The sequence below is a fragment of the Crocodylus siamensis genome, chromosome 3 (assembly GCF_052110815.1).
Source record: "Crocodylus siamensis isolate JL-2025a chromosome 3, ASM5211081v1, whole genome shotgun sequence".
Taxonomy (NCBI): Eukaryota; Metazoa; Chordata; order Crocodylia; family Crocodylidae; genus Crocodylus; species Crocodylus siamensis.
Window position 1 is genome coordinate 170,040,509 of NC_143397.1, and position 22,631 is coordinate 170,063,139.

Sequence of the window (22,631 nt, forward strand, 5' to 3'; positions counted from 1 at the left end):
TACCTTAGAGCTTTTTCCTAGCTACTGATACGTCTTCTGATTACTCTTACTTTTGAACCCTGTGGATTAACTAGAAAGACAAGTAAAATACAGGTAAAGGAGCTATGTCAGTCAATGGAATTATGTAAGGCAATTCTATAAACAAAAGTGAAGTCGCATTTATTTCATACTTTTGATGACCTTTTCCCTAGGACAATGATATTTATTAAATACAAGTGATTGCCAACTGATTTTTAATGACCTTTCTTTCAGAAGATAGGGGCTTAAACATAGCTAGAGATAACATCCAGTCCAGGAGAGCTTTGTAGCATTGTTTCAGGTAAAAGTTTTGCAGATTAAAAATGCTTTCACTTGCACTAGAGTCCAGAGAAGAGCCACGCGCATGATCAGAGGTTAGGAAAACAGACCTTATGATGACAGGCTGAGAGGCATGGGGCTCTTTAGCCTGGAAAAGTGCAGGCTCAGGGGTGATCTGATGGCCACCTATAACTCTACCAGGGGTGACCACCAGGATCTGGGGGAACGTTTGTTCACCAGAGCGCCCCAAGGGATGACGAGGTCAGACGGTCATAAACTACTACGAGACCGTTTCAGGCTGGACATAAAGAAGAATTTCTTTACTGTCCAAGCCCCCAAGGTCTGGAACAGTCTGCCATCAGAGGTGGTTCAAGCACCTACTCTGAACACCTTCAAGAGCAAATTGGATACTTATCTTGCTGGGATCCTATGACCCCAGCTGACTTCCTGCCCTTTGGGCGGGGGACTGGACTCAATGATCTTCGAGGTCCCTTCCAGCCCTAATGTCTATGAAATCTATGAAACTAAAAGTCATAATAAATATCTTCACTAGAGAGCAGTTGCCTATGATTCCGAGGAAAAAATCTTCCAAGCTAAAATCGAAGTAAAATAAGATATTTATTTGTACTAGTTGACAGTCTGGTCTGGTTTGGTCTCCTACTGGTAAGTAAATGTTGCAAGATGGTACTGGTATCAGTAATAAGACAAATAGGCCTCTTCTACTAAAACCTTCATGCATTATATTATTTTGTGTAATAACATACTCCTTGGTAATCCTACACTATTGGGAGTTACTTTGTTGTTGTTTAGGTAGTTGCAGTTAAATTTACTAGTACTAACTAAACCCTAAACCGAGTTGTTTGTTTTTGAATATGCTGTTGAATGAATGTTTGGTTAGTTAGAAAAATGATCTCTCTTCATAGTGATGCAAAACAAGCTTTGGGACTAGGGGGAGAAACATTATCAATGGGACAGTGGGGGAGGGGCATGGACAGAAAACATATCCAAAACTCATTTAAAAATGTCTTATTATGGCTGCTGTAGCATTATCAGATGGAAGCTAGTTCTGTTGCATGTGGATGTGACAGATGGACACTGCAAAACTACAAGAGATTAACCTTATTTTGCCATTTTATTTTTCAAGCATACAACAAAGAATGGCTTGGTAGTATTGAATTCTCAACAATGATCATCACATTTTAAATGACTCCAGAAAATCCTCTTTCTGTCTCTTAATTCTCCTGTCGCTGTATCTATGGTAAAGACAATTGTCAAAATAAATAAGCTCATATAACCATCCCAAGGTGTATACAGAAATGTATTGTATCCTTCTAAAGCTAGGTAATACAGTAATAAATTGAGAGAGTGACATTTGAAGCTAGACTTTCAGTGTGTGGTTATTAGTGATTTGCTTGCACAGGTTTTGTACATTGCCCATTTTTTGTCACTTATGAGTTTTGCTTGCACGTCTCAAAAATTGAACACTGAGTGTTAATTTACTCACTATTTATGTGCACAAGTGAAAATAAACAAAAATATACATGAAAAACTCCACAAATCTGAGCTCCTTGGAAAATTTGGTCTTCAGTGTATAGAAAGTGTCAACCAATAGATAAAATGCTTGTTAAATGGTACATTCAAATACCCCACTAAAACATTTTCCATTTAAATAATGAATCCCTAGTAAGGGAAAGACTATTCCATTAGACTGCAAAAAAGAGAGAATATAGCTAATGAATCTTGCTGTAGTATAGGAAGCATGTTAGTTGGTTAGGAGTTGAGTGGACTCATTCCAAACTATAAACAGATTCATATTCTGGGGAATTGCTTGTAATCGCATAGTAACTATGGTTACCAGGTTAAAGGAATTCGGTTTTGATGAACAGAATTAGATTGCTACAGTCTGATTTTTAGTTTTGTTTTGTTTAAAATCAAGATGCACGTGTATGAGGCAGTGATGGCTAGTAAGTCGTAAATACTGAAAATAATATGCAAAAGGATTTACTGTGCTAAATAGAATCTGTTTTTTCAAATCCTTGTTTAATGTGGAGTGGTATAGTGTCTTCATGTTGGATTGTCTTTTTGCAGTATCAGATGGAGTGCTGACAATACCTTTTTATTTTTCTTTGGTCCCCTTTTACAAAACATTTTCCTGTTGGAAGGGTCTGTTAACAAGCAATTATGACCACAGTATTCAACTGTATAACCTTGCTAACAATCTCATGTTGATTTAGGACCAAATGAAGCATAGCACAAACAAACATCTGTTTTCATATTCAAACCATTACTTATTTCAACTTCTTAAATTTCTAAGCATCTAAACTTTAACTTCAATTTAAAGGCTGTTTAATTTTATTAAGGGGAATTATGGAAGTATAGCTGAATCTGACTGGTGCAGAATAAAACAGAGCCAAATTCAGTGTGCTTCACACATGTAGGCAACATCATAGAAATAAACAGGACTTTATATATGTTGCCTTTGGTTTAGAGTGCTTTTGGATTTCAGAGACATTCCCTCTTCTGAAATTATAGAATGCTGCTAAAGCCAGAATGAAATTTTGATATGCAGTCACTGAGCAGAATTTGGCTCATAGCATTACCTTTCTTAAAAGCTGACAGTGTCTTGTAAGAGCTGATTGTATGAAAATGTTTCTGTTCAAGTCACACATCTCTCTCCCTCTTTCTGTCTTCCACTTTCCCATTGCTGTCCCTGTTGGCTGAGTATTAACATTAAAGACATTATGTAAAACTTTCCAAGGTTCCTACAACTCATTTTCAGAAAAGGCTTGGGTCTTTAAATGACACTAGGGAGCCTACAGTTAAATGTTTCCAAAAAGACTTAAGTCCAATGAAAGTCATTGGAATTTTAAGAGCCTGAAGGTAGGTCTCTACCATGTCTCTGGAGTTGCAGAGTACTCCACAGAGAAGTACTAGCTTTCCCATTTGCTTGCACCAAACCTGGAAATGAATGAGTGTCCCTACTTGCAAGCTTCCAGGAGACAGAGAATTTAAGAGCTGTGATAGGGAGAATGTCCTTGGATTTGTTTCCAGGCTTCATATATGGTTGGTGGGAGGAGGTAGGTAGTGCCATGCTTCTAAATGACACACAGAGAAACACTGAGGAAGTAATATAGACATACTCCAGCTCATTTAGGTTCTTGTGAAAACATTACTCATTGGCTCTAACACTCCTCCTGAATTTTATTTTTATATTTCTCATTACCATACTTTTGCTACAATATGCTTAATAAATGGTAGCAGAATTACATTTTATGGAGCATAAAATTCCTTGGGATTTATTAATGTATTTAGCCCTACTCTTTTGCTTCAAGTTATTTTCTAAGAATCCAGAATGGGTCACTGATGAATAATGAATATATACTTTGATTGGTTTCAAAGCCAGGATTAATGAGTCTAAAACTTAGTGATGGTCTTTTTCCATTTTGCAATGTAATTTAAAAAAAATAAAAATTAGCAGATGCAAGAATTGTCTGGAGTAAGTTTGACCATCTTGTTTTACAGAATAATCAACCATGACTACCGAATCTGGATCAGATTCTGAGTCGAAGGACAAAGAACAAGATCAGCGAGAAGCCCCTGCTCAGCAAGGGACAGCAGGGGCACAACCTCCAGACCAGCAGCAGCTAAGTGAAGAACATCAGAACGGATTAGAACAGTTTTCTGGTGTGGCAGCTCACAGTACACCTGTGAAAAAAGAGCAGGCAAGTGAACTGTTTATGCAATTGCTGGACACGGTAGATTACGCACTGTTTTATAAGCTCTTTGCAAGTAAAAATGTCTGAATAAAAGTCTTGTCTACCTTAAAGCTCTGTTTGATCTGAAGGGCTTTTTTAATGACATCACATCCCAAAAATACTGATTTGGCTCAGGTCCTTGGAACTTGACAACAATGTGTTAGTATACCTTTGTGCACAGTCTTGGAATTAATGTTAGATGTGCTTAATTTTGAACACCAGTATTATAAGCAGAAAAGCATTCTTTAAACTTTTCTTTACATCAGAGTGCTAATTTTGAAAAGCTGCCAGTGTTTAGGAGGTTTGCTTCCACTCTGACGCTTGCTGAAAGCTCATTTCATGTGTCCTAGTCTGACATGTACCATAACATCTCTGAGGTTTTAAAAGTTCCCTTAGTTCTAAATTGTTGGTACTGTAATAACTTTTTAAACCTTACTACTTTGCTTTTAGGATTTACTAAATGGTGGCTTTTCAATTTTCTTGTATTACTTTTTCATTATATATGTAAAAATGATGCATTTAGCATTGATTTTTAACTCTTTCTAATCAATAGGTCATGAAGGGTCAACATATAGCATTACTAGATAAGTAGCACTCCATTGGCACAGGAGGCCTGGCAGTCAAAAGCTTTTGGTGTCAAAGGGTTAATGACAAGCTTAGGAACTTTTAAGTGAGGTCTGATTCTTTTTAACTGGGGAAAATGACTTATGCTTACAAGGCAGAGAGAAGCAGAAAACACATGTCAAGCATTCTGTCTGACTCACAACTGCATTTTTAAGCTTTGTTTTTGGCTCTTAAAAATGATGTGCAGTATTGCAGCCTCAAGCTACTGTAGAAGAAAAAATTGTGGCTAGAAGTAGTTTTGGGTGCAAATTATACCATTTCGATGTCTACCTGGTGTTGGGTGTGCTAATAAAGTAGCATAGCCACACTGTCATCTTCTAACAGCAAACAGCTGTACGTGCAGTACTAGAAAAGCTGGTCACATCTCTGATCCCTTTGTCGTAGATACTGTCCCCAACTTTTCTTCTTCAGAGCATTTCCACCATATGGATTTCCTTTCCCTAGGATATCGGAGTCCTGATATGTTCTCATACAATGTTTAATTCCATTGCCAGTCCACAAGAACATCAGCGAACAGATATAGTCTTAACTTTTTTGTAGACAAATTTGAATTACCAGTAGATTGGTAATTAATTATGGGGCCTTTCACAGTTAAGTCACTAATTTGAATTTAAAAATGATTATTTTGAAGTGGCTGTACAGCCTGTGTGAAATGTTACATTTCATATATTTTAAAGCAGGTAAGTGTTCGCTTCACAAAAACATCATTAAATCTTGTCGCTAATCAGCCACACTGTTGGGATTTTCAATAAAAAGGGCAAAAATCAGAGGCAGTGAACTTTTTTTATTTTACTCCCACCTTAAGTTCCCCAGTGTTAAAAGTAGAACACCCAATCAGAGTAAAGAAGTGCATGCTGAGAAAATCCTTCATTTTTTTTTTTCTCAATTGTCATTTTATCCAGAAGAATAAAATAATTCTACAAGCACACCTTAATTGTGGGACTTGTGCAAGTAATGAATTCAAATCTACATATCTCCTCCCTAATGCAAACAGAGACCTAGTGTCTCCTGTCTTAAATGCAGGGAATTTAAAAATTCTGATCTAGTATTTTCATTTCGTGTCTTCAGAGTTTCAGCATCTATTATTGCTGGATTGTCTATCTCTGAAGACTCCTTTTTATCAAATGGGATTCCAGCTTAAGAAGGATGGAAAGCATATTACATTAGAGAAGCATCTATTCTTAGAAGGGAAAAGATGTAAGCCTAGAATCACAAATATGTTGTATTGCCTCCATAGAACAATACAAGTTATGTATTTTGCAACATTAACCATGTTCCTATCTGGATATAACTCCCTACAAGAATGATTTGGTTTTCCGTAAAATATGAAGATGTGTTCAGATACAGTATAATTTGTGCACCTGCTGCATTGTAGTTGAAAATTTTTATTACAGTGTAATTATAAACAAGCAGGGATCAGACAGTAGTTTAATCTGATTTTACTTGTTCTTCTTTCAAGGGGTTTTTCTTTAAGTTATCAAGAAATATTCAGTTTATGCTCATAATTAATTGAGGAAAGTTAAATGTTGAGAACTAAAGTTGGCATGCTTCTAAAACTGTGCCAAAAGAGGCACAAGTGGAAGAAATATATCACCTGATTTAATTCACATAAGAGGATATGTGAGGCTTTTTCACTGCTAATGAATTGTGAAGTGGAAAGCAAAGGCAGCCCTCTTTTGTATGTGCTCATTGTCAAATTCTGATATATGCTAGTGTCCATATTTTACAGCCTCTTTACCTGGTTTCAGCTTTTTTTCTTTCTATCCTTTTACCCTGCAACACTGTCATTTTTATATTGTGGAAATAATTCAAAATTCACAAACCAGAAGTAGATCACATTGAAATAATTACATTGTTTTTTCCCAAAAGTAAGACTTAAATAGCCTGCCTTTAGCTTTTATCTGCAGCTAAAGCAGTTGTTTCCAGTTTTTCTATGAGGAGTTACTGATAGCAAATATTAGCATTGTGAAGTTGTACTTTCATGCAACAATAAACCTTGTTTTTATCAAGACCATTTATAGGAGTTGAGACTTCCTGCTCTGAAGTGTATTCTTCTCTGCAGACTGATTTGCAGGAGACAGATCTCATACTATGTATAAATTACTAAGTCAGATATTACACTGTTATAACCTGGTCATGAGTTCAGAATATAAAGCTGATATGCTGAGACTATTTGAAATTCCTATTTAAACTCCAAACCCAATGATCTACTATTTGAATTACGGTTGAGTTTCTAAAGTGCTTCAAAGGCTGTAGGCATCTGTATTTTAACATGGGGGAACTAAATAATTTAGCCTGTATTGCAAGTCAGAAACAAAGGGTTTTGAATGCTTCCAGGACATTTTTGCAAAAATATATCTGAGGTCTTCCCTAAACGGTTGTGTGAAGGAGTCCCCAATATCTTTCACTTTACTGAGATTTTTTCTCCCTTCCTGTCCCACAATGCTCCTACCAACAAGTGAAGCTTATTCCTCACCGATGAATTTTGGGCCAATCACTTCAGTCTTCCTGCTGGAGGGGCGGGGGGGACTCCTTCCCAGTCCCAAATACATTTCTTAGTATAAGCTTAACCTGGCATGGGTAGCAGAGATTTAAACCAAAAAAGGGGACAAAGACTCTGTAAAGCAGCTGTAAGAAGGCATTGCTGTATCTTAGTCAGAATGGTAAGGTACTTTTGCTCCCCATTTTTACATAAAATCCTTTCATAAACTTCTAGCTTAGTCTGTACCTTGTCTTCCTTAAATAAAAACCAATTTAGAATATACAGTACTTTGTTTGCCTTAATGCTTAATACATTTTTCCCAGACACCTCCCTGAGTGTGGCAGTTGCCCATTCAAATAACCACGGCAAAGTGTTTATTCAAATGTTTTTATTTTAATTGCCGGGTAAGCAGGCCCCTTCTCAACAGCCAAATGCTACCATCAGTTTTCTAAGTATAAAGTTCATGATATCTCTCTCCATGTTCTGGCTTTTACAAAAACGTACTCTCCCAATCCTCCATGACAGCCGGCTTATCCATGAAAGAGCATTTCTTCTCTTCCCGCATCCTTGGTCACCAAGGAGATGGAATTGTGCCTGTCTCTCTCCACCTCTCCCACCTCTGTTTTTTATGAAGTGCTTTCCAGCTGCCTTCCCACTAGATCCTCCTCACAGTTCTTCTTTTAGGTCCCCAGTTTTTCCCTGTTCTTTCTCGGGCTAAGGACAGGCATTTGATTCCAACATTTCATCTTTCAAGGGAATGTGCAATGCAGGAAAATGTGAGAGAGAACATCCAGCTGCTGGTCTTGGAGAGTAAAGTCACCTTAAATCCCAAGCTGTCTGGCCAGGAGACTATAGAGAGCTGCTCCTTTGCTTCCCCCATCCCCTTGTCAGAAGGGTTTAAGCAGGAGGTGGCTGCGGAGGGGAGGAAGATGCCTACCACCAGTGGAGTGCGGGTGGGGTGGGAGGGTGAGGGCAGAATGGTAGAAGCTCCATGCCCAGGCTCCCCACTCCTCCATGAATTGGGGTTGTGTTTGCAGCCCCAGCTGCTGACCTGAGACCATGACCAGTCCCAGAACAGCAACCAGGGTTGTGTTCAGCCACCCACTCATTGCAGGCTGTGTTTAACAACCCTGGTTGCTGCTCTGGAAATGGTTAGTATCCCGACACAATGTCTGGGACTGAGCATATAACCCCAGTTGCCTGCAGGCAGGAAGGTGGGAGGGAAGGGGCATGCTCTTCTCCCACTTGCCCCTGTGGGCAGACTGGGACTCCAGAGTGTTCTGGGACACTGATTGATCCGTCATAGTCCCCTGGTTTTGGTCTGTGAAAAACTCCTCGAACACCTCCTTGAACACCAAATGCTATCTATGTTTTGTGCTGGGAGAAAGGAGTTTCTCCTGGTATAAATGCATAAATGTCCACAGGCTCAGACTTCACCCTTTAGGTGAGGTGACTTCATCACCTATGTTGATGACCCTTTCATAGAGAATGGCCTGGATTCTTACTGACTTCATAGACTGTGCTACTGCTGCTTTACCTGTGTGTTTCATGATTTCAAAACTTTCTTCCCTTCAGAATGAATTGCATTTGGCAAATCAGCCAAGGCCCTGAAAAAGTGATTAGACTTCTGAAACTAGCTATAATTTTCCGAGATAAACATCCGAGGGGTATCTGGGATTTGATAGTCTGTCCTCAGTTTCTGAAGCCAATAACCTGAAATGAAATGAAGCAGCAAAGCAAAATCAAGCCAGAGAGTGGGTATGTGCTTCTCCCTGTAAGACAACAAAAAAAAACTATTATAGTACAGAACCCCTTGCTTATGTATGGCTAATCAGAAGATTGGAAATTATTAAATGGCTCAGACCACTCGAATTGCATGATCATAAGACAGTTCTGCAGTTACTAAGTTTTTAAATCTATGTTTGTACATCCGTAGGAGTTAGGTTCCAAGAACAAGCCTGAAACAATTGGTTTTTTTCCCCTCCATTTGAGATTGATTTGTAGGCCATGGAATTGAAAAAATGCAAAAAAAATAGATAAGAAACAGGCATGAGGAGAAATAAGTTTCTGGAGAAAATGCATGTATTCTGTAGGCTTGCTCTGCATTTTGTAGGAGTTGCTTCTCAGTGGTCACTTTTCTCTTAGATAACTGCACCAACAGAATGTCAGGTTTCTTTAAGACGATGAGACTTAATTCATTCTGAAACTGTCTCAGTGCATGAACATGTCATGATGGTTTTGGGGTCCTCACTAATCTTTCTTGGCATGTTTCTGGGCTCTGAACTACAGAAAAACCTGTGTGATTGTAACCTAGAAAAATTCCATTAATCTTATATTGGCCTACTTTCTTAGTCTAATAGAATTATTGCAGCACACTTCTTTTATGAACTCTTGCAGAGTACCGCAGTCACAACTGTTTGGTAACAGAGGTTTCAGTGAAACAGAATATCCCAGAAAGAGTCTTGAGAGTTGTTGCACACTGAAGGGACACATGTCAAACCTTTGCTACTATGTGCTAATATGCATGTGTCGGAGCAGACTTGATTAATCGAGTCTGTTTGAGTGTGTTAATTAGCACAATCCAGCAGCCTCCATGTCGCACACATTCAGCATCTCCGCATTTCAAAATGGGGGTCTGGGGCACTTTGACTAAAGCTTGTTGAACACCCCACCCCCCAACCCCCTAGTCGCCATCTTGAGACCAGAAGTCCTGACCCTAACCCGTGATCTTTGACACCTGAATTCCTTCCCCTTCCCCTAGAAGTACTCCTTTTGGGAGGGGGCCACTGCCATCTTGAAACCAGAGGAAATAAACAAACCATATACTAAATAAATAAATCAAACATTTACTAAAACTTGTTTTTAATTTTATTTAAAAATGGATTTTTGTCCTGACTAATGCATGTTTCCATAGTGTATCTAGAGGTGTTTGCGTAGTAGCTCAAAATACAGTATTAATCTTGTATATTGTGTGTGGGGTGGGGGGGTGAGAGTGTGTGAGTATGTGGTGGGAGGTGGTGGGGGGAGCTTGGAGTTCAGAGTCCCCAGAGTGTGCAAGTCCCTGAAGCTGCAGGTGGTGGCAGTGAGCGGGGCTAGCTCTCCCTGGCTCCATAGCGCACAGCTCCTGCACTCCTGCCTCAGTCCCCAGCTGCAGTTGGTAGCAGTGTGTGGGGCCACCCCACCAAGCCCCATAACACTCAGCTCCCTCCCAGGTCCCTGGCTGCATGTGGTGGTAGCCTGCAGGACCAGCTGCATGTGGCCCAATAGCGGTCCTGCCCGAGTCCCTAGCTGCACTGCGGGCCGTATTTTGCCCATCCCTGCCTTAAAATAATAAGGCCTGACTCAGAGCTGCTGTGATCATTAATCTAACCTGTGACATGGAGGGTCGTCATCTCCCATTACCACTTCTGCGATAGTTCAGGTTCTTGGCATCTTAACACCAAGCCCTAAATGCTTCAAAGGGAAAGTGCTCAACTAACATTGCTGGGCTGAGAGAAGGCCACAGCTGAGGTAGCAGGAAGTGAATTTCCCCTTTTCTCTCCACGTGTTATAGCTGGTTAAGAGGCTATGCTGGCTTTTAAAAATAGCTTCTGTTCCTTTTGTGTCTTCTAGGCTCACTTCCTTCTTGTATTCTGCTCCAAGATCAGACTAAACCTTTCAGTGCTTCTACATAGGGAGTAGGAGTTATAAGGCACTTGCACTACGACTTCTGGTTCAGTGTGGAGACATGACTTCTCTTGTTTCTTATGTTGTGACCAGTAGGAGGAGATGTGCAAGATCTGAATTGGAGAAGTAATTGAAGCCAGTTGTATTTCTCATCTACAGTATTACCTTCCTGAGCAAGGAGGGAACCTAAGACCTTACATTTTCAAGTTTAAGCTATTTTACCTCTCTTTGGCCCAGGAAAACTAGCACTAGAGAACTCTTACATGATTTCTCTCAGGAAAGGTCCCTGCATTTGTGCTGTACTGCTGTTTGCTAGTTGTATGGTGCAGGGCTGTTTTGTCTGAAAGCAGATTAAAGCTTTTGGATAACTTTGATCTACTCTCATGAAGGCTCATTACAATGGATGAAAACAGCCTTGAAGGATTAATTTGTGATGAATTTCAGTGCTGCTTGCTACTATTTATATGGAAATATTTCAGAGCCAAACGAGTTATTTGTTTTGTTTTTTTGCATCACAGTGAGACGATTAAAAGATTAATTTTTTTAAAGCTTTATTTCAGTATTACTGCATTTTCATCACTGAAGTGTTGTTTGGGGACTAGCAGGGACATAACTGGAAATAGAGGTAACCGTTACAGGAATGCAGATGCTCTGAAGAGTGCATAGTATTGTTAGATGGATCTGCTTTGACTGTCATCTGTTCTAGGAAGAACCACAATCAATATAAGCATTGTAACAGCTCTTTTAGATATCTCAAGCTCTGACTATTGGATAAGCCCAAAATAGAACTGCTACAATGTTTTTGATCACACTTGCATGGTGACAGACAGTTAGGTGGGGAACATGCGGCATGAACAGCTGGGGTTCAGGCCCCTACTATTCCAAGGGCTTGCCATCTCCCATTGGGTAGCAGATGGCAATTGGCCCTCTCCATCTCCATTAATTAAATCTTTTGCTTGAAATGTTTATAATCTATCGTTCTGTATGCCACACTCTCCCTGCCTGTCATTGTAGGAGAGGTGGTGTAACTTTTTTCATAATAACATAAAAACTGCCATTTTCTGGGTCAGAACATGGGTATCTTGCCCAGTATCCTGTCTCTCAGTGGCAGAGAGTGGATGCTTGAAGGGAGTAAACTGAAAAGGACAAGTGTTTTTTTCCTACTGTTCCTCTATCACTTACAGCGTCCAGCATTTAAGATATAGGAAGTTATAATTCAGAGACTGACTCCCATGCCCAATAGCTACTGATGCCCCTTTCCTCCAAAAATATGTTCAACCCCTTTTTAAATCACTAAAAGTGTTAGCTTCCACATCTAGTGACAATGAATTCCACACTTTAATTGCATGCTTTGTGAAAAAGAACTTTTTTGTTAGTTTTAAACTTACTACCTACTAGTTTCATTTTGTGACTCCTAGTCCTTATATTGTGAGACCAGTAAATATTAAATCCCTATTTACTTTCTCTTTGCCTTTCATCACTTAGTATTTTGTAAACTCTTATCATGTCCCTTATTCAAGCATCCCCTTTTTTTTAAACTGAATAGGCCCAGCCCCTCCATCCCATCCTTGTCATGCTTCTCTGGACCTTCTCTAATTCTCCTATATCCTTTTTGAGGTGTGGGGACCAGAACAGGGCACTGTATTCAAGGTGCAGCCACCCTGTGCTTTTTTTAAGCACCATGGATACATCACCCCAATCTACCTGCTTATTGACCCCCTTAAAGGCCCCTAATAGGTTGGTGAGGCATGATTTCCCTTTGACAAAGCGACCTTCGTTCCTCCCCAGTAAGTCATGTTCATCCATGTGCTGAACAATTCTTTTTTCTTTTTTCTTTTTTTTTTCTTTTTTTTATGGTTTCTACCAATTTTCCAGGAACAGAAGTTGGGTTTACCAGTCTGTAGTTCTCTGTGTCTCCCCTAGAGCCTTTTTTAGAACATGGGAGTCACATTGGCAACCTTCCAGTACTCTGGTACCAAGGTTCTTTTTAACGATAGGTTGCATACTACGGTTGGGAATTTGGCATTTTCTGATTTGAGCTTCTTTGAGACCCTACAGTGAATGCCAGCAAATCTCAGTTTGGGTCAGCTCCACCGTCTTGTCCCTAGAAAGGAGTGTATCTGGCAATGGGATTTCCCTAACAGCTTCCACAGGGAAGACAGATGCAAAGAATGCATTTAATTTCTTGTCAATAGCCTTGTCATCTCTTTGTACCCGTTTTGCATCCAAAGGCCCAATTGACTCCCTGGCAGGTCTCTGGCCTCTAATGTACTTAAATACATTGTTATTGCTATCTTTTGTGTCTTTAGCAAGTATCTTCTTAAACTTTGTCTTGTGTTACTGCAGTTTTATATCTGATTTGCCAGAGTTTATGCTCTTCTTTATTTTCCTCATTAAAATTTGAGTTACACTTTTTGAAAGAAACCTTCTTTCTGCTTACTACCTCTAATTCGGCTATAGAGCCATGACAGCCTTCTTTTGATCCACTTTACTTTTTCTTTACTTGCAGTTTGTATGCATTTGTTTTGTGCTTCAATATGGTGTTCTTTAGCGGTTCCCGTGTTGCTGCAAGTTCTTTACCTCCTTAGAGGTCCCTTTTATGATCTGGGCTGATCAGTCTCCTGTTCAAGAGCTGGAGAATTTTTTCCTGTTGGAGCCCATGTTTTGGAGGCCTAATGGGTTTCTCATCTTTACATTATCATGGAAGCACCATGTGGTGAAAGAGGTGTAGGATTTTGAAAAGTAATATTAGCAAATTTATAAGATTTTTTAATTTTTGACAACTTGGGTAAAAGGCCTAAGAGCTAGCACTAGTTCAGTGTCGCTGGTGGCACTTGTGCCTACCTGGGGAGGAAGGAGATTCCCCTCTATCTCCCTGGTAAGAGAGAGCGGAAGGGAAGACTAGAGGATTTAGAAGACTGAACTAAGAGAGTCTAACCCGGCTTGAGGGGGAGAGCCTTGTAACCCCCATGTTGGATACACTGAAAAGTCTGGTTTCTGGGTGATGGGGTTATGAAGTATCTCCTCTCAGTGTAAGTTAATAAAGTTTTGGCTTTCTGCTTGTGTCTATGCATCTGTCTGCCATTTGATTAGGACATGCTAGCGAATACAGACAGTTATGAAAAGAGGCACAATTGAGTAGGCAAATTCTTGTTTTACTGATCCCAAACACCAAAAAGGACATTAGTTTTATATGTATAGAGATATATAGTTGTCAATATCATTAAATGATGACATCTGTATCTCTATATCTGTATCTAATGTCCATCATTTATATAGCAGTTAAAACCTTTGCTGGTAAGTGGTCTCTTTCCACGTGGGAGTTCAGTTGTTTCGTGACTCTAAATGGTTGTCTTGTACAACACTGTGTTCTTTATCTGAAATTGAAACATATTCCTTTAATTTCTCTTCACAGGCAACTGACAAAGAACAGGAACTTGCTGCTGCAAAACAACTGGAGTACCAGCAGTTTGAGGACGATAAGCTATCCCAAAAATCATCATCTAGCAAACTCTCCAGATCTCCTTTAAAGATTGTCAAAAGACCCAAAAATATGCAGTGTAAGGTGACTCTCCTGGATGGCTCTGAATATGCATGTGATGTGGAGGTAGGTTTTTACTTCTATTTTTGCGTGGTTTTGTCACTGTCTCTTTTATTTTGCATTATGTTCTGTTACCTGTATATCCTAATTCATTATAATCTGGAGGAAAAATTGGTTTTTAAACTTCAAAGGATTCATAAGCTAAAACTTTCAAAAAGGCAAATCTGAATCTAAACTTATAAACCCATAAGGATCAATTAAGGCATCTGTTCTTTTTCGGAAGTGCCAAACATTAACCACCTTCCACTGTCCTGTGTAAGAGACTGAACACAGATTTACCCCAGACAAGAATATGTGCATTATTCAAGGGCCATGGGGGTGTAACCGTACCACCAGGAATACTGACAATGAAGGACATCCAAGAAAGAGAGTTTCCTATGTCCAAAGGCTTCCCGGTTCCCAGATTTGGTGGTTACTCGCAGAGCAGTTCAGTCTTTTCTCAAGATAATGTTGGCCTGTGTGTAATTGGTGGAGGGGGGGAAGGGATTTGAGGAATTGAGCATATGCTTTGCCTCTAGAGGAGTTTGCGTTAGTTGTGTCTAAATCTCAGTAGCTGGGAGAAGTTGGCAGCTTCCTTTAGGCAGTCAGTCTTCCTTTCAGGCACCATCTAGGCATGATGCTCTTTAACATGCCAGCCTTTAATGACATAGCAGCATCCAGGCCTCACAGAGAAACCAATAGATTCTCTACCAGTGGATGCTTTTGATAATTAAGGGGTATATGGCAAAAAAGGGGGGCCACCAGAAGGAGGGGAAGAAACTGAAAAAGCAAAATTAGGGTAGAAGGTGAAAGGTGTGGTGGAAGAGTTAAGGCTAGATGAGGACAAAAAAAATGAACTAGGAAAAATACATAAAGGAAACATGAGTTTTGGAGAAAAGAATTAAAAAAAACGACAAGACCAGAGGGAAAGGAATAGAAGAGAAGGTGAGATGACAGAGAGAGATTCTAAGCAGAAAAAGAGTCATTGCACCATTCCAAATATGTCAGCTGTAACCCCAAATAGTGGGAAGTCTGCCTTAAAAGGTAAAAAGATCACTGCATTTGGGGCCAAATCCTAAGCATCTATTCAGTTTCTGTTGAGCTCAATCAACAATCCCAACAACTTCATCAGGGAGGGCAGGGCAAGGACTTCCAAATTGTATCCAATGACTTTGCTCTGTACTTTTTAGAGCAAATGTGTTTTTACAGTGCCAAGAGCATAGGTTTACATGGCAGATGTGATTTTTATTATGTATGTAGTCATTTGGCAACTATGCAGTTCAGTACATTTTTACTTTTGGTGGTTAGAATGTTTCAACACAGCTCCAAGTGTCAGACAAAAGAAAATTGGTGCTGGAAGCCAAAATAGTAAAAAACAGACATTCATGATGATAATGACATACTACACTAGCTACCTGGAGGTAGTCTTGAAGGCACTGTTAACTAAAAACATAGTCACTGGAAGAAGTGCTATACTGGCTTTGGGAAAACTCGAACCTATTTCAGTCTTGGTCACTTAGTTGGAAAATATAAGTCACTGTTTGGAGGGCAAGCAAGCAAGATTTGCTAGATAGAGGTTTTGTGAAAATATTAGCTGACAAGCCAAGTTTTATGAAGGCATTACATGGAGTACAAAGAGAGATTTATTTAGTTAGGTTTTTATTTATGCAAGTGAAATACTTTTGAATTGTGCTTCCTTCTAGATTGCACACTTTTTTTTTTCTTCAGCCTTGTACGGTGCATGAGCTGAAGTGTTAAAAGTGCTAGCATAAATAGTAGATGTCATTGATTTATTGTGTTGTATTTCTCTCTCAAGTTCTGTCTGACTTGTGTGAACAGAAATTCAGAATGTCCAGAATGAATTGCACTGTTTTTATCTATTCCGATTACCAAAATATCCTTAAGTTCATAGTGGTAACTAGTGTAAAAGTAGGTTTGTCTGGGTTTTTTTGGCCGTCTTCAGAATCAATCTGTGATTCTCAACCAGGGCACCACAGCATCTTGTGGTTCCTTGAGATCCTTTCAAAGCATTGTGTTGTGCCACTCAGTGTTAGTATTGTTAGGTTTGCAAACATGGGTCAAAGATAAATCTGGAGATTTCAAATAGGATTTCATAGTGTTAAAAAAAAAAAAAAAATCTGACCTGTTAAGACCTGGCATTTTCTGAAGGATGCCTCATGTGTAATGAGGGGTGAGAACCACTGAGGTAGATCTTAATATGATGACCAGGAAGCACTTGCACGCACCAAAGCAAAAGTCCATAGTGGAAAGGCAAAATTTAAGCATATTAGAGGAGACCCAGATGCTGTTGGGGTGGCATGTGTAGCTGTGTATGCTATGATATAACTGATACTTGTATTGCAATTCTGTGCCAGGCTTTCTTGCCTATGTGCCTTTTGTATAGAAGTGCAGGCTATTGTACTGGACAAAAGAACACATAATATACCTCAATAGAGCATCAAATAGCTCTACGGAAGGCTCAGTTGCAAATGAAGGGAACCATGTTTTGTCAAGAGGAATGATTCCTCTTACACTCTGCATACTGACCTCTAGGGGAAAAAAGTCCAGAGGAAGTTCAGCAGGCCATGGAGACTAAGTATCTGGAAAGAAGATGAAGAGATTTCAGGAGATCATATAGAAGCTTGAGGGAATAGCTTCTTATACAGCAGCTCTGCTTAGTAGTAGTGTTTATATGAATGATCAAAAGAGATTATGACAGAATCTTATAACATGTAAAATGTCATCTGTCACTTATCCAAAAAGTGCTATCAGTATTTTAAGGATAGCTTCAAAAGATAATTTATTATATCCCTGGATGCAGTTGTGCCATGTTCATCTTAGTGAGCTGAGCAATAAGATGTCTAGGGAGAGGCCTAACAGCTTATGCATAAATATGATGTGAAGTCCTGAAGAACAGACACCCATTTTTTTTAAAGGCGCATGTAAATCAAATATAGCACCTTATGCTTCTGACCACTTAATTTACTCTTATAATAGTGATAATTTTTCATATTAAGTACAATGAGTCAAGATGTAATGTGTCAAACTGTCAGCTGGGTGATGATAGAATTAATATCCCATTAGTGCCATTAGGTTATGCTTTACAACTCCTCCCAAAATGGACCGAGAGAGAGCATGATTTAATAGAGTGATGTAGGGCCAAGAATGAGGAAGCTAAAATCCAAAGGTACACGCATAACATGATTACTGTTTAGTAAGGTAAGTAGTAAATACTCCATGGTATATAATAACATCAAGGAGATGCTATTATAGCTTCCAGCCACTAGGTGGCAGGAGAACCAGTTTACTTTTGGCAAAAGATTATCCTGGGATGAAATTGACTGGTAAAGCCCTGTACAATTGGTGCTCCAATGTAATTTATATCAGCCTGTAGTTAACTCCTGACTTTGAGGGCTACTTTTCTCCAGAGTGGATTAAATTCTACCAGTGTAAGGCTGTCTTGTATCTGCTTCAGTTTTACCAGGGAGTAAAGTCAGTCTACTCTGTAGCAATATACTGTGTGTCCACACCCATAGTCCTGAATTAGAAATCGAGTTTTGCCCTTTGTGGACCCAGACAGAACATTTACCATTGCATCTCTATTACCCTTATTTCACAGACTGAGGGAGATTTTAGTACTTGCCACACAAAATCAAGTAATGAGCCTGTAAGTTGCTTTGCAGATAACAGACACCTTTAACATATTAATATTTATAAAAGAATCATGTTCTCAGGTAGAGAACAACCTACAGCTTACCAGTTATGTGCTCATCCATTTAATGAACTGATAGATAAAATTGCAGGTATTCTTAAATTCGGATCCACCAGCAGTAAGTTTTTTACTCCCATTATCTCCCATCTTCTGTTTCTTAAGTCAGGTGCTCTTCTTCCATCTTCATCTCCTCCTGTTTTCTTTTCTCTGATTTCCAATATGTTGCACCAGGATATTAATTGCACCCCCCCCCCCTTATTTTTAATTAGTGATCTAGGCATATTGGCAGAAAATCTAAATCAGCAGAACCCAGATATGTCACAGGTTAGATGCTTCTCTTTACAGAGAGAAGCAGCTGGAAAGGATTTGGAGGTATACACAGCTACATAAAACAGCTTTGCAGAACTGCTGAGGTGCTCCCTCTATTTGCTATGGCTTTTACTTCAAAGAGTGCCACTTGTCTGATTAGCTTTTTGAAGTTGCTGATGAGCTCCAGCTGAGTGTCCAGTGACCTTTTGGGAGCAAAAATGACAATAGACAGGTGAGTGGCCTCATCTCTGGCAACCTGCTGTGTATTAAGAGGGTTGTGTGCCATCCAGATGTGCACAGTCCTGGTTCTACTATATATTAAACCTTTACAACCCACTTTGACAATAACAGTGGGCATGCCTGTAATGTTTCCATTCAGAGAGTGAATTTGAAGATGGGCATTGCAAAACTGAGTTGAAAACATCCTTTTTCTGTTGTCCAGTATCTGTGTTATACATAAACTGACTTAGGAATATATTTAATAGACAAAGGCATTCCAAACCAGAAAGAAATTAAAACAGACAATAAAATCTACTTATTCTTCCTTCTGAAAAAACATAAAATATGCAGCAACTCCATGGCATTTCTGTAATCTGAATCTACTAATAGGAGCAAATGGATTAATTAGGAATTCCTTTCTTTTAGATGAGGGTGATCAAGTATATTTATATTCATTGACCAGGGCATCTGTTGGTCAAGTAGAAGTCTCAGGACAGGATCTCCTGGGACACAAGTCTGAGGGGGGAAAAAGAAGTCCAAAAGCGATAACTGTACCTTTTTAAGGAGGCCCTTTCAAGGCCATGGGAGCAAGCTTTCCCAATGTGATAGAAGAATGGGAAGTGCAACAGGAGGCCAGAAGCAATCTCAATGAGTTGAAACTCAAAAATTAATCCTATAAAAGATGGAAAATACTAGAGAAGAGTATAAGGATATCTCACAGACATTCAGGGAGAAAATTAAGGTGGCCAAGGCACAATTTCAGATGCAGCTGGCGTGGAGACATACAATTTGTTTTTATGCCTTTTATGAGTGTGTCAGGAGTAAGAGGAAAACCAAAGAAAGTGTAGGTCCCTTACAGAATGCAGAAGGCACTCTGTTTACAGGTGATGAAGGCAAAGCTGAATGATTTAATGGCTTTTTTACTTCAGTCTTCACAAGTTGGGACAGCTACCAAGTGACAGCTGCAGTTGGCAGCAAAGATAAGGGAGGAAACAAATACTCTGGAGTGGTAAAAAAACAAAAAAAACAAAAAAAAACAAAACAGGTTAGGGATTACTTAGAGAAGCTAAGTGTTTTTAAAATGTTGGGCCAGATGGCATGCATCCTAGGCTACTGAAGTAGTTGGTTCAAGTAATTTCAGAGCCCTTAGCTATACTTTTTGAGAAGTCATGGAGGTCAGGTGAGGTCCCAGGTGATTGAAAAAGGGCAAATACAGTGCCTATGTTTATGAAAGGGAAGGAAAAAGATCCAGGGAACTGCAGACCAATCAACCAGGCTTTGATGCTTGGAAAGATCATGGAGTAGGTCCTCTGGAAATCCATTATGAAGTACCTAGAAGAGACCAAGATGAGCAGGAAGAACAGCAAGAATTCACGAAGACCAAGTTGTGCCTGACCAACCTGATTTCCTTCTGCCATCAAGTTGATAGGCTCTATAGATGGTGGTAGAGCAGTGGATGTGATGTACCTTGACTTTTGCAAGGCTTCTGACACCATCTCTCATGTCATTCTCATTAACAATCTAAGAAAATACAGACTAGATGACAGTACTATGAATGAATATATTACTGCGTTGGATCATCATGTTCATCAAATAGTCATTGATGCCTCGGTGTCTTACTGGGAGAAGTTGAGGGGTTCCCCAGGGGTCTGTCCTGGGTCTGGTATTATTTAACAATTTCATAAGTGATTTGGATGATGGGATTGAGTACGCACTTAACAAATTGGCAGATGACATCAAGTTAAATGGAGTGCCTCCTGGATCTGAGGGAGGCACCCAAGGTTCCCCCATGGCCGATCACTGAGCTGGCAGGGGGACTATTTCCAGAAATACTTCCGTTTTTGCTGCCGAGCACAGTGGGGGGACCCCCTGCACTCCAGTGGGATGCTCCACCTGCCCCACCGTTGCAGCGTTCACAAGCCGCGCCTCGTACCTCAAGGTATGTAGAAGAAACATTTAAAGCTGTGTCTATGGCTGAATCATTGATTCACTGAATTAGCATTGAATCTTCAGATTTGGATTCAGCCAAATTGAATCAGGAACAGTGATCCAAATTAACTAATCGAATCAATGTCCCAAATTCGGGCCGAATCTGAATCAAATATGGCCCTTTTCACACACCCCTAATACTGGATTTTATCAACAAGAATGTCATTTGTAAATCAAGGGAGTGATTATTCTGTCTGTTCAGGCCTGGTAAGGCCTCACCTGGATTCCTTTGTCAGGTTTTGGACCCCACACTTCAAGAATTATGTGGACAGATTAGGAAGAATTCAGCACAGAGCAACACAAATAGGGGCTTGAGAAGCAAGACTGTAGAGGAATGGTTGTAAGAACTACAGTTACTTTAGCTTGGAGAAAAAAAGACTGTGATGGGATATGATAACAATCTTCATGTACTTGAAGGGCAATTTATAGAGAGGATGGAGATGGGCTTTTCTGTCTGGCCATAGAGGACCAGGACTAGGAGTAATGGCCTCAAGCTGCGGCAGAGGAAACATAGGTTGGAGACTAGGAGGAACTGTCTGATTTATGAGAGTGATCAAACATTGGAAATAGAGACATCATGGAATCTCAATCCTTGGAAATTTTCAAGGGCATGTTGGACAGGCACTTAGCTGAGTATGGTTTAGACCCTCATAAATCAGATTCTGCCTTGAGCAGAGGGCTGGACTAAATGTCCTTGTGAGATTCCATCCAGCCCTGCTTTCCTATGGCCCTATAATCCTAAGTCTGTATCTATATTTTGTAACCTAAACCTGCAACATAGCTGTCAATTAACCTGTAAAATGAAAGTAAAATTAGAAAATTTATTTCCTGTATGAGAATTCCACACCAAAAAGAAATCTTGGAGAGAGAGACCAATCACAGGAATTGAGTTCATTTTTTTTCAACTCAAAAGGACCACTGCTATGGATCATTTACTCCCCCTGCTGCAAGCCCAGTTGTTTTTCCCCATTCATTCTTGACCTTTTCTCAGCAACAATCAGAAATCTTCCCTGGTGAAGACAATCCCAGCCAAGGTCTTGAATCCACAGTAATCCCTCTGCAGTAAAGAAGTGAAGATAATGTGACCAATGATGCAAATGGTATAGAAATCAACAAAATAAATATAATTTGCCTTTTTAAAGAGATGGATTTTCAAAAGGGTGCACTTTCTAAAGATGCATTTACTTCATATTTCCTGAAATATAGATGTTGAATCGCCTAATACAGAATTTTCAAAAGATAATGGAAAATAAGCTTTTTTTCCCCCTTTTCCTTCTGATCTGCTCCCTCTTCAAGTAGGGAGTTTCCAAGGGCTTTCGTACAACACTTTCTGTTCCACATTGTTGTTCTCCACCCCTCCTTTTTGTTTTCTAGTGCAAGTTAAAAGATTTAAGAATATCTAGCTCTCTGCCTGTCCTTTCCATATTTTGTAAGGTAGAGTTCCGTCCAAAAATGGATTGGAATCTATGTTCGAGCCACATCATTGTGGATAATGGTAGACTGTTTCCCACATGAGATCAGAGGGCTACAATGTACAATGAATGTGTGGCAATGAATATGTGGCAGAATATTTAGAAATGCCAGGTATTTATTAAATACTACAACCTGCCAATCACTTGTCTCAGCATAAAACTTCTAATTTCATTGCAAATCAAAAGCAAACATCTGATTCAATTTAGGGAAAGAGGTGGGAAACATTTGTAAGAGCAACACTACTAGGAGTACAATCTCTTAATCTTCTGCTTTATTTATGAAATGCCTGACATTTTATTCTCAAACAGCTCAACTCTCTAAACCCATTGAGAATGTATTTATAATCTTTAGTCTCATCTCATTCTTTCTTTTTTTATCATACAGTGTCACAGGAAAGGAAAACAAGTTTCCATGCTAACAGTTTATGGGATCTCTAGAGCTAATTTAAGTCAGGTCTAGATATTGCCATATAACTTGCACTATAATAGAAAATTTAGAAAATTAATAGCCCTAAGATCTCTATTA

The 22,631-nt window shown here is 39.5% G+C and overlaps 1 protein-coding gene across 3 annotated transcripts in view; it reads left to right on the forward strand.

Moving 5' to 3' along the window:
• Nucleotides 1-22,631, forward strand: part of EPB41L3 (erythrocyte membrane protein band 4.1 like 3) — a 139,936-nt gene that overhangs the window by 35,889 nt on the left and 81,416 nt on the right. For 2 of the 3 annotated variants that reach the window (XM_090039728.1, XM_090039729.1), the window contains exon 1: nt 14,297-14,431. In XM_090039728.1, the coding sequence (XP_089895854.1) occupies nt 14,378-14,431 (54 nt within the window). In that variant the 5' untranslated portion in view covers nt 14,297-14,377. Of the gene's footprint in view, nt 1-3,819; nt 4,020-14,239; nt 14,432-22,631 lie in introns of those variants that run through there. The other variant, XM_090039730.1, reaches the window with a different exon arrangement.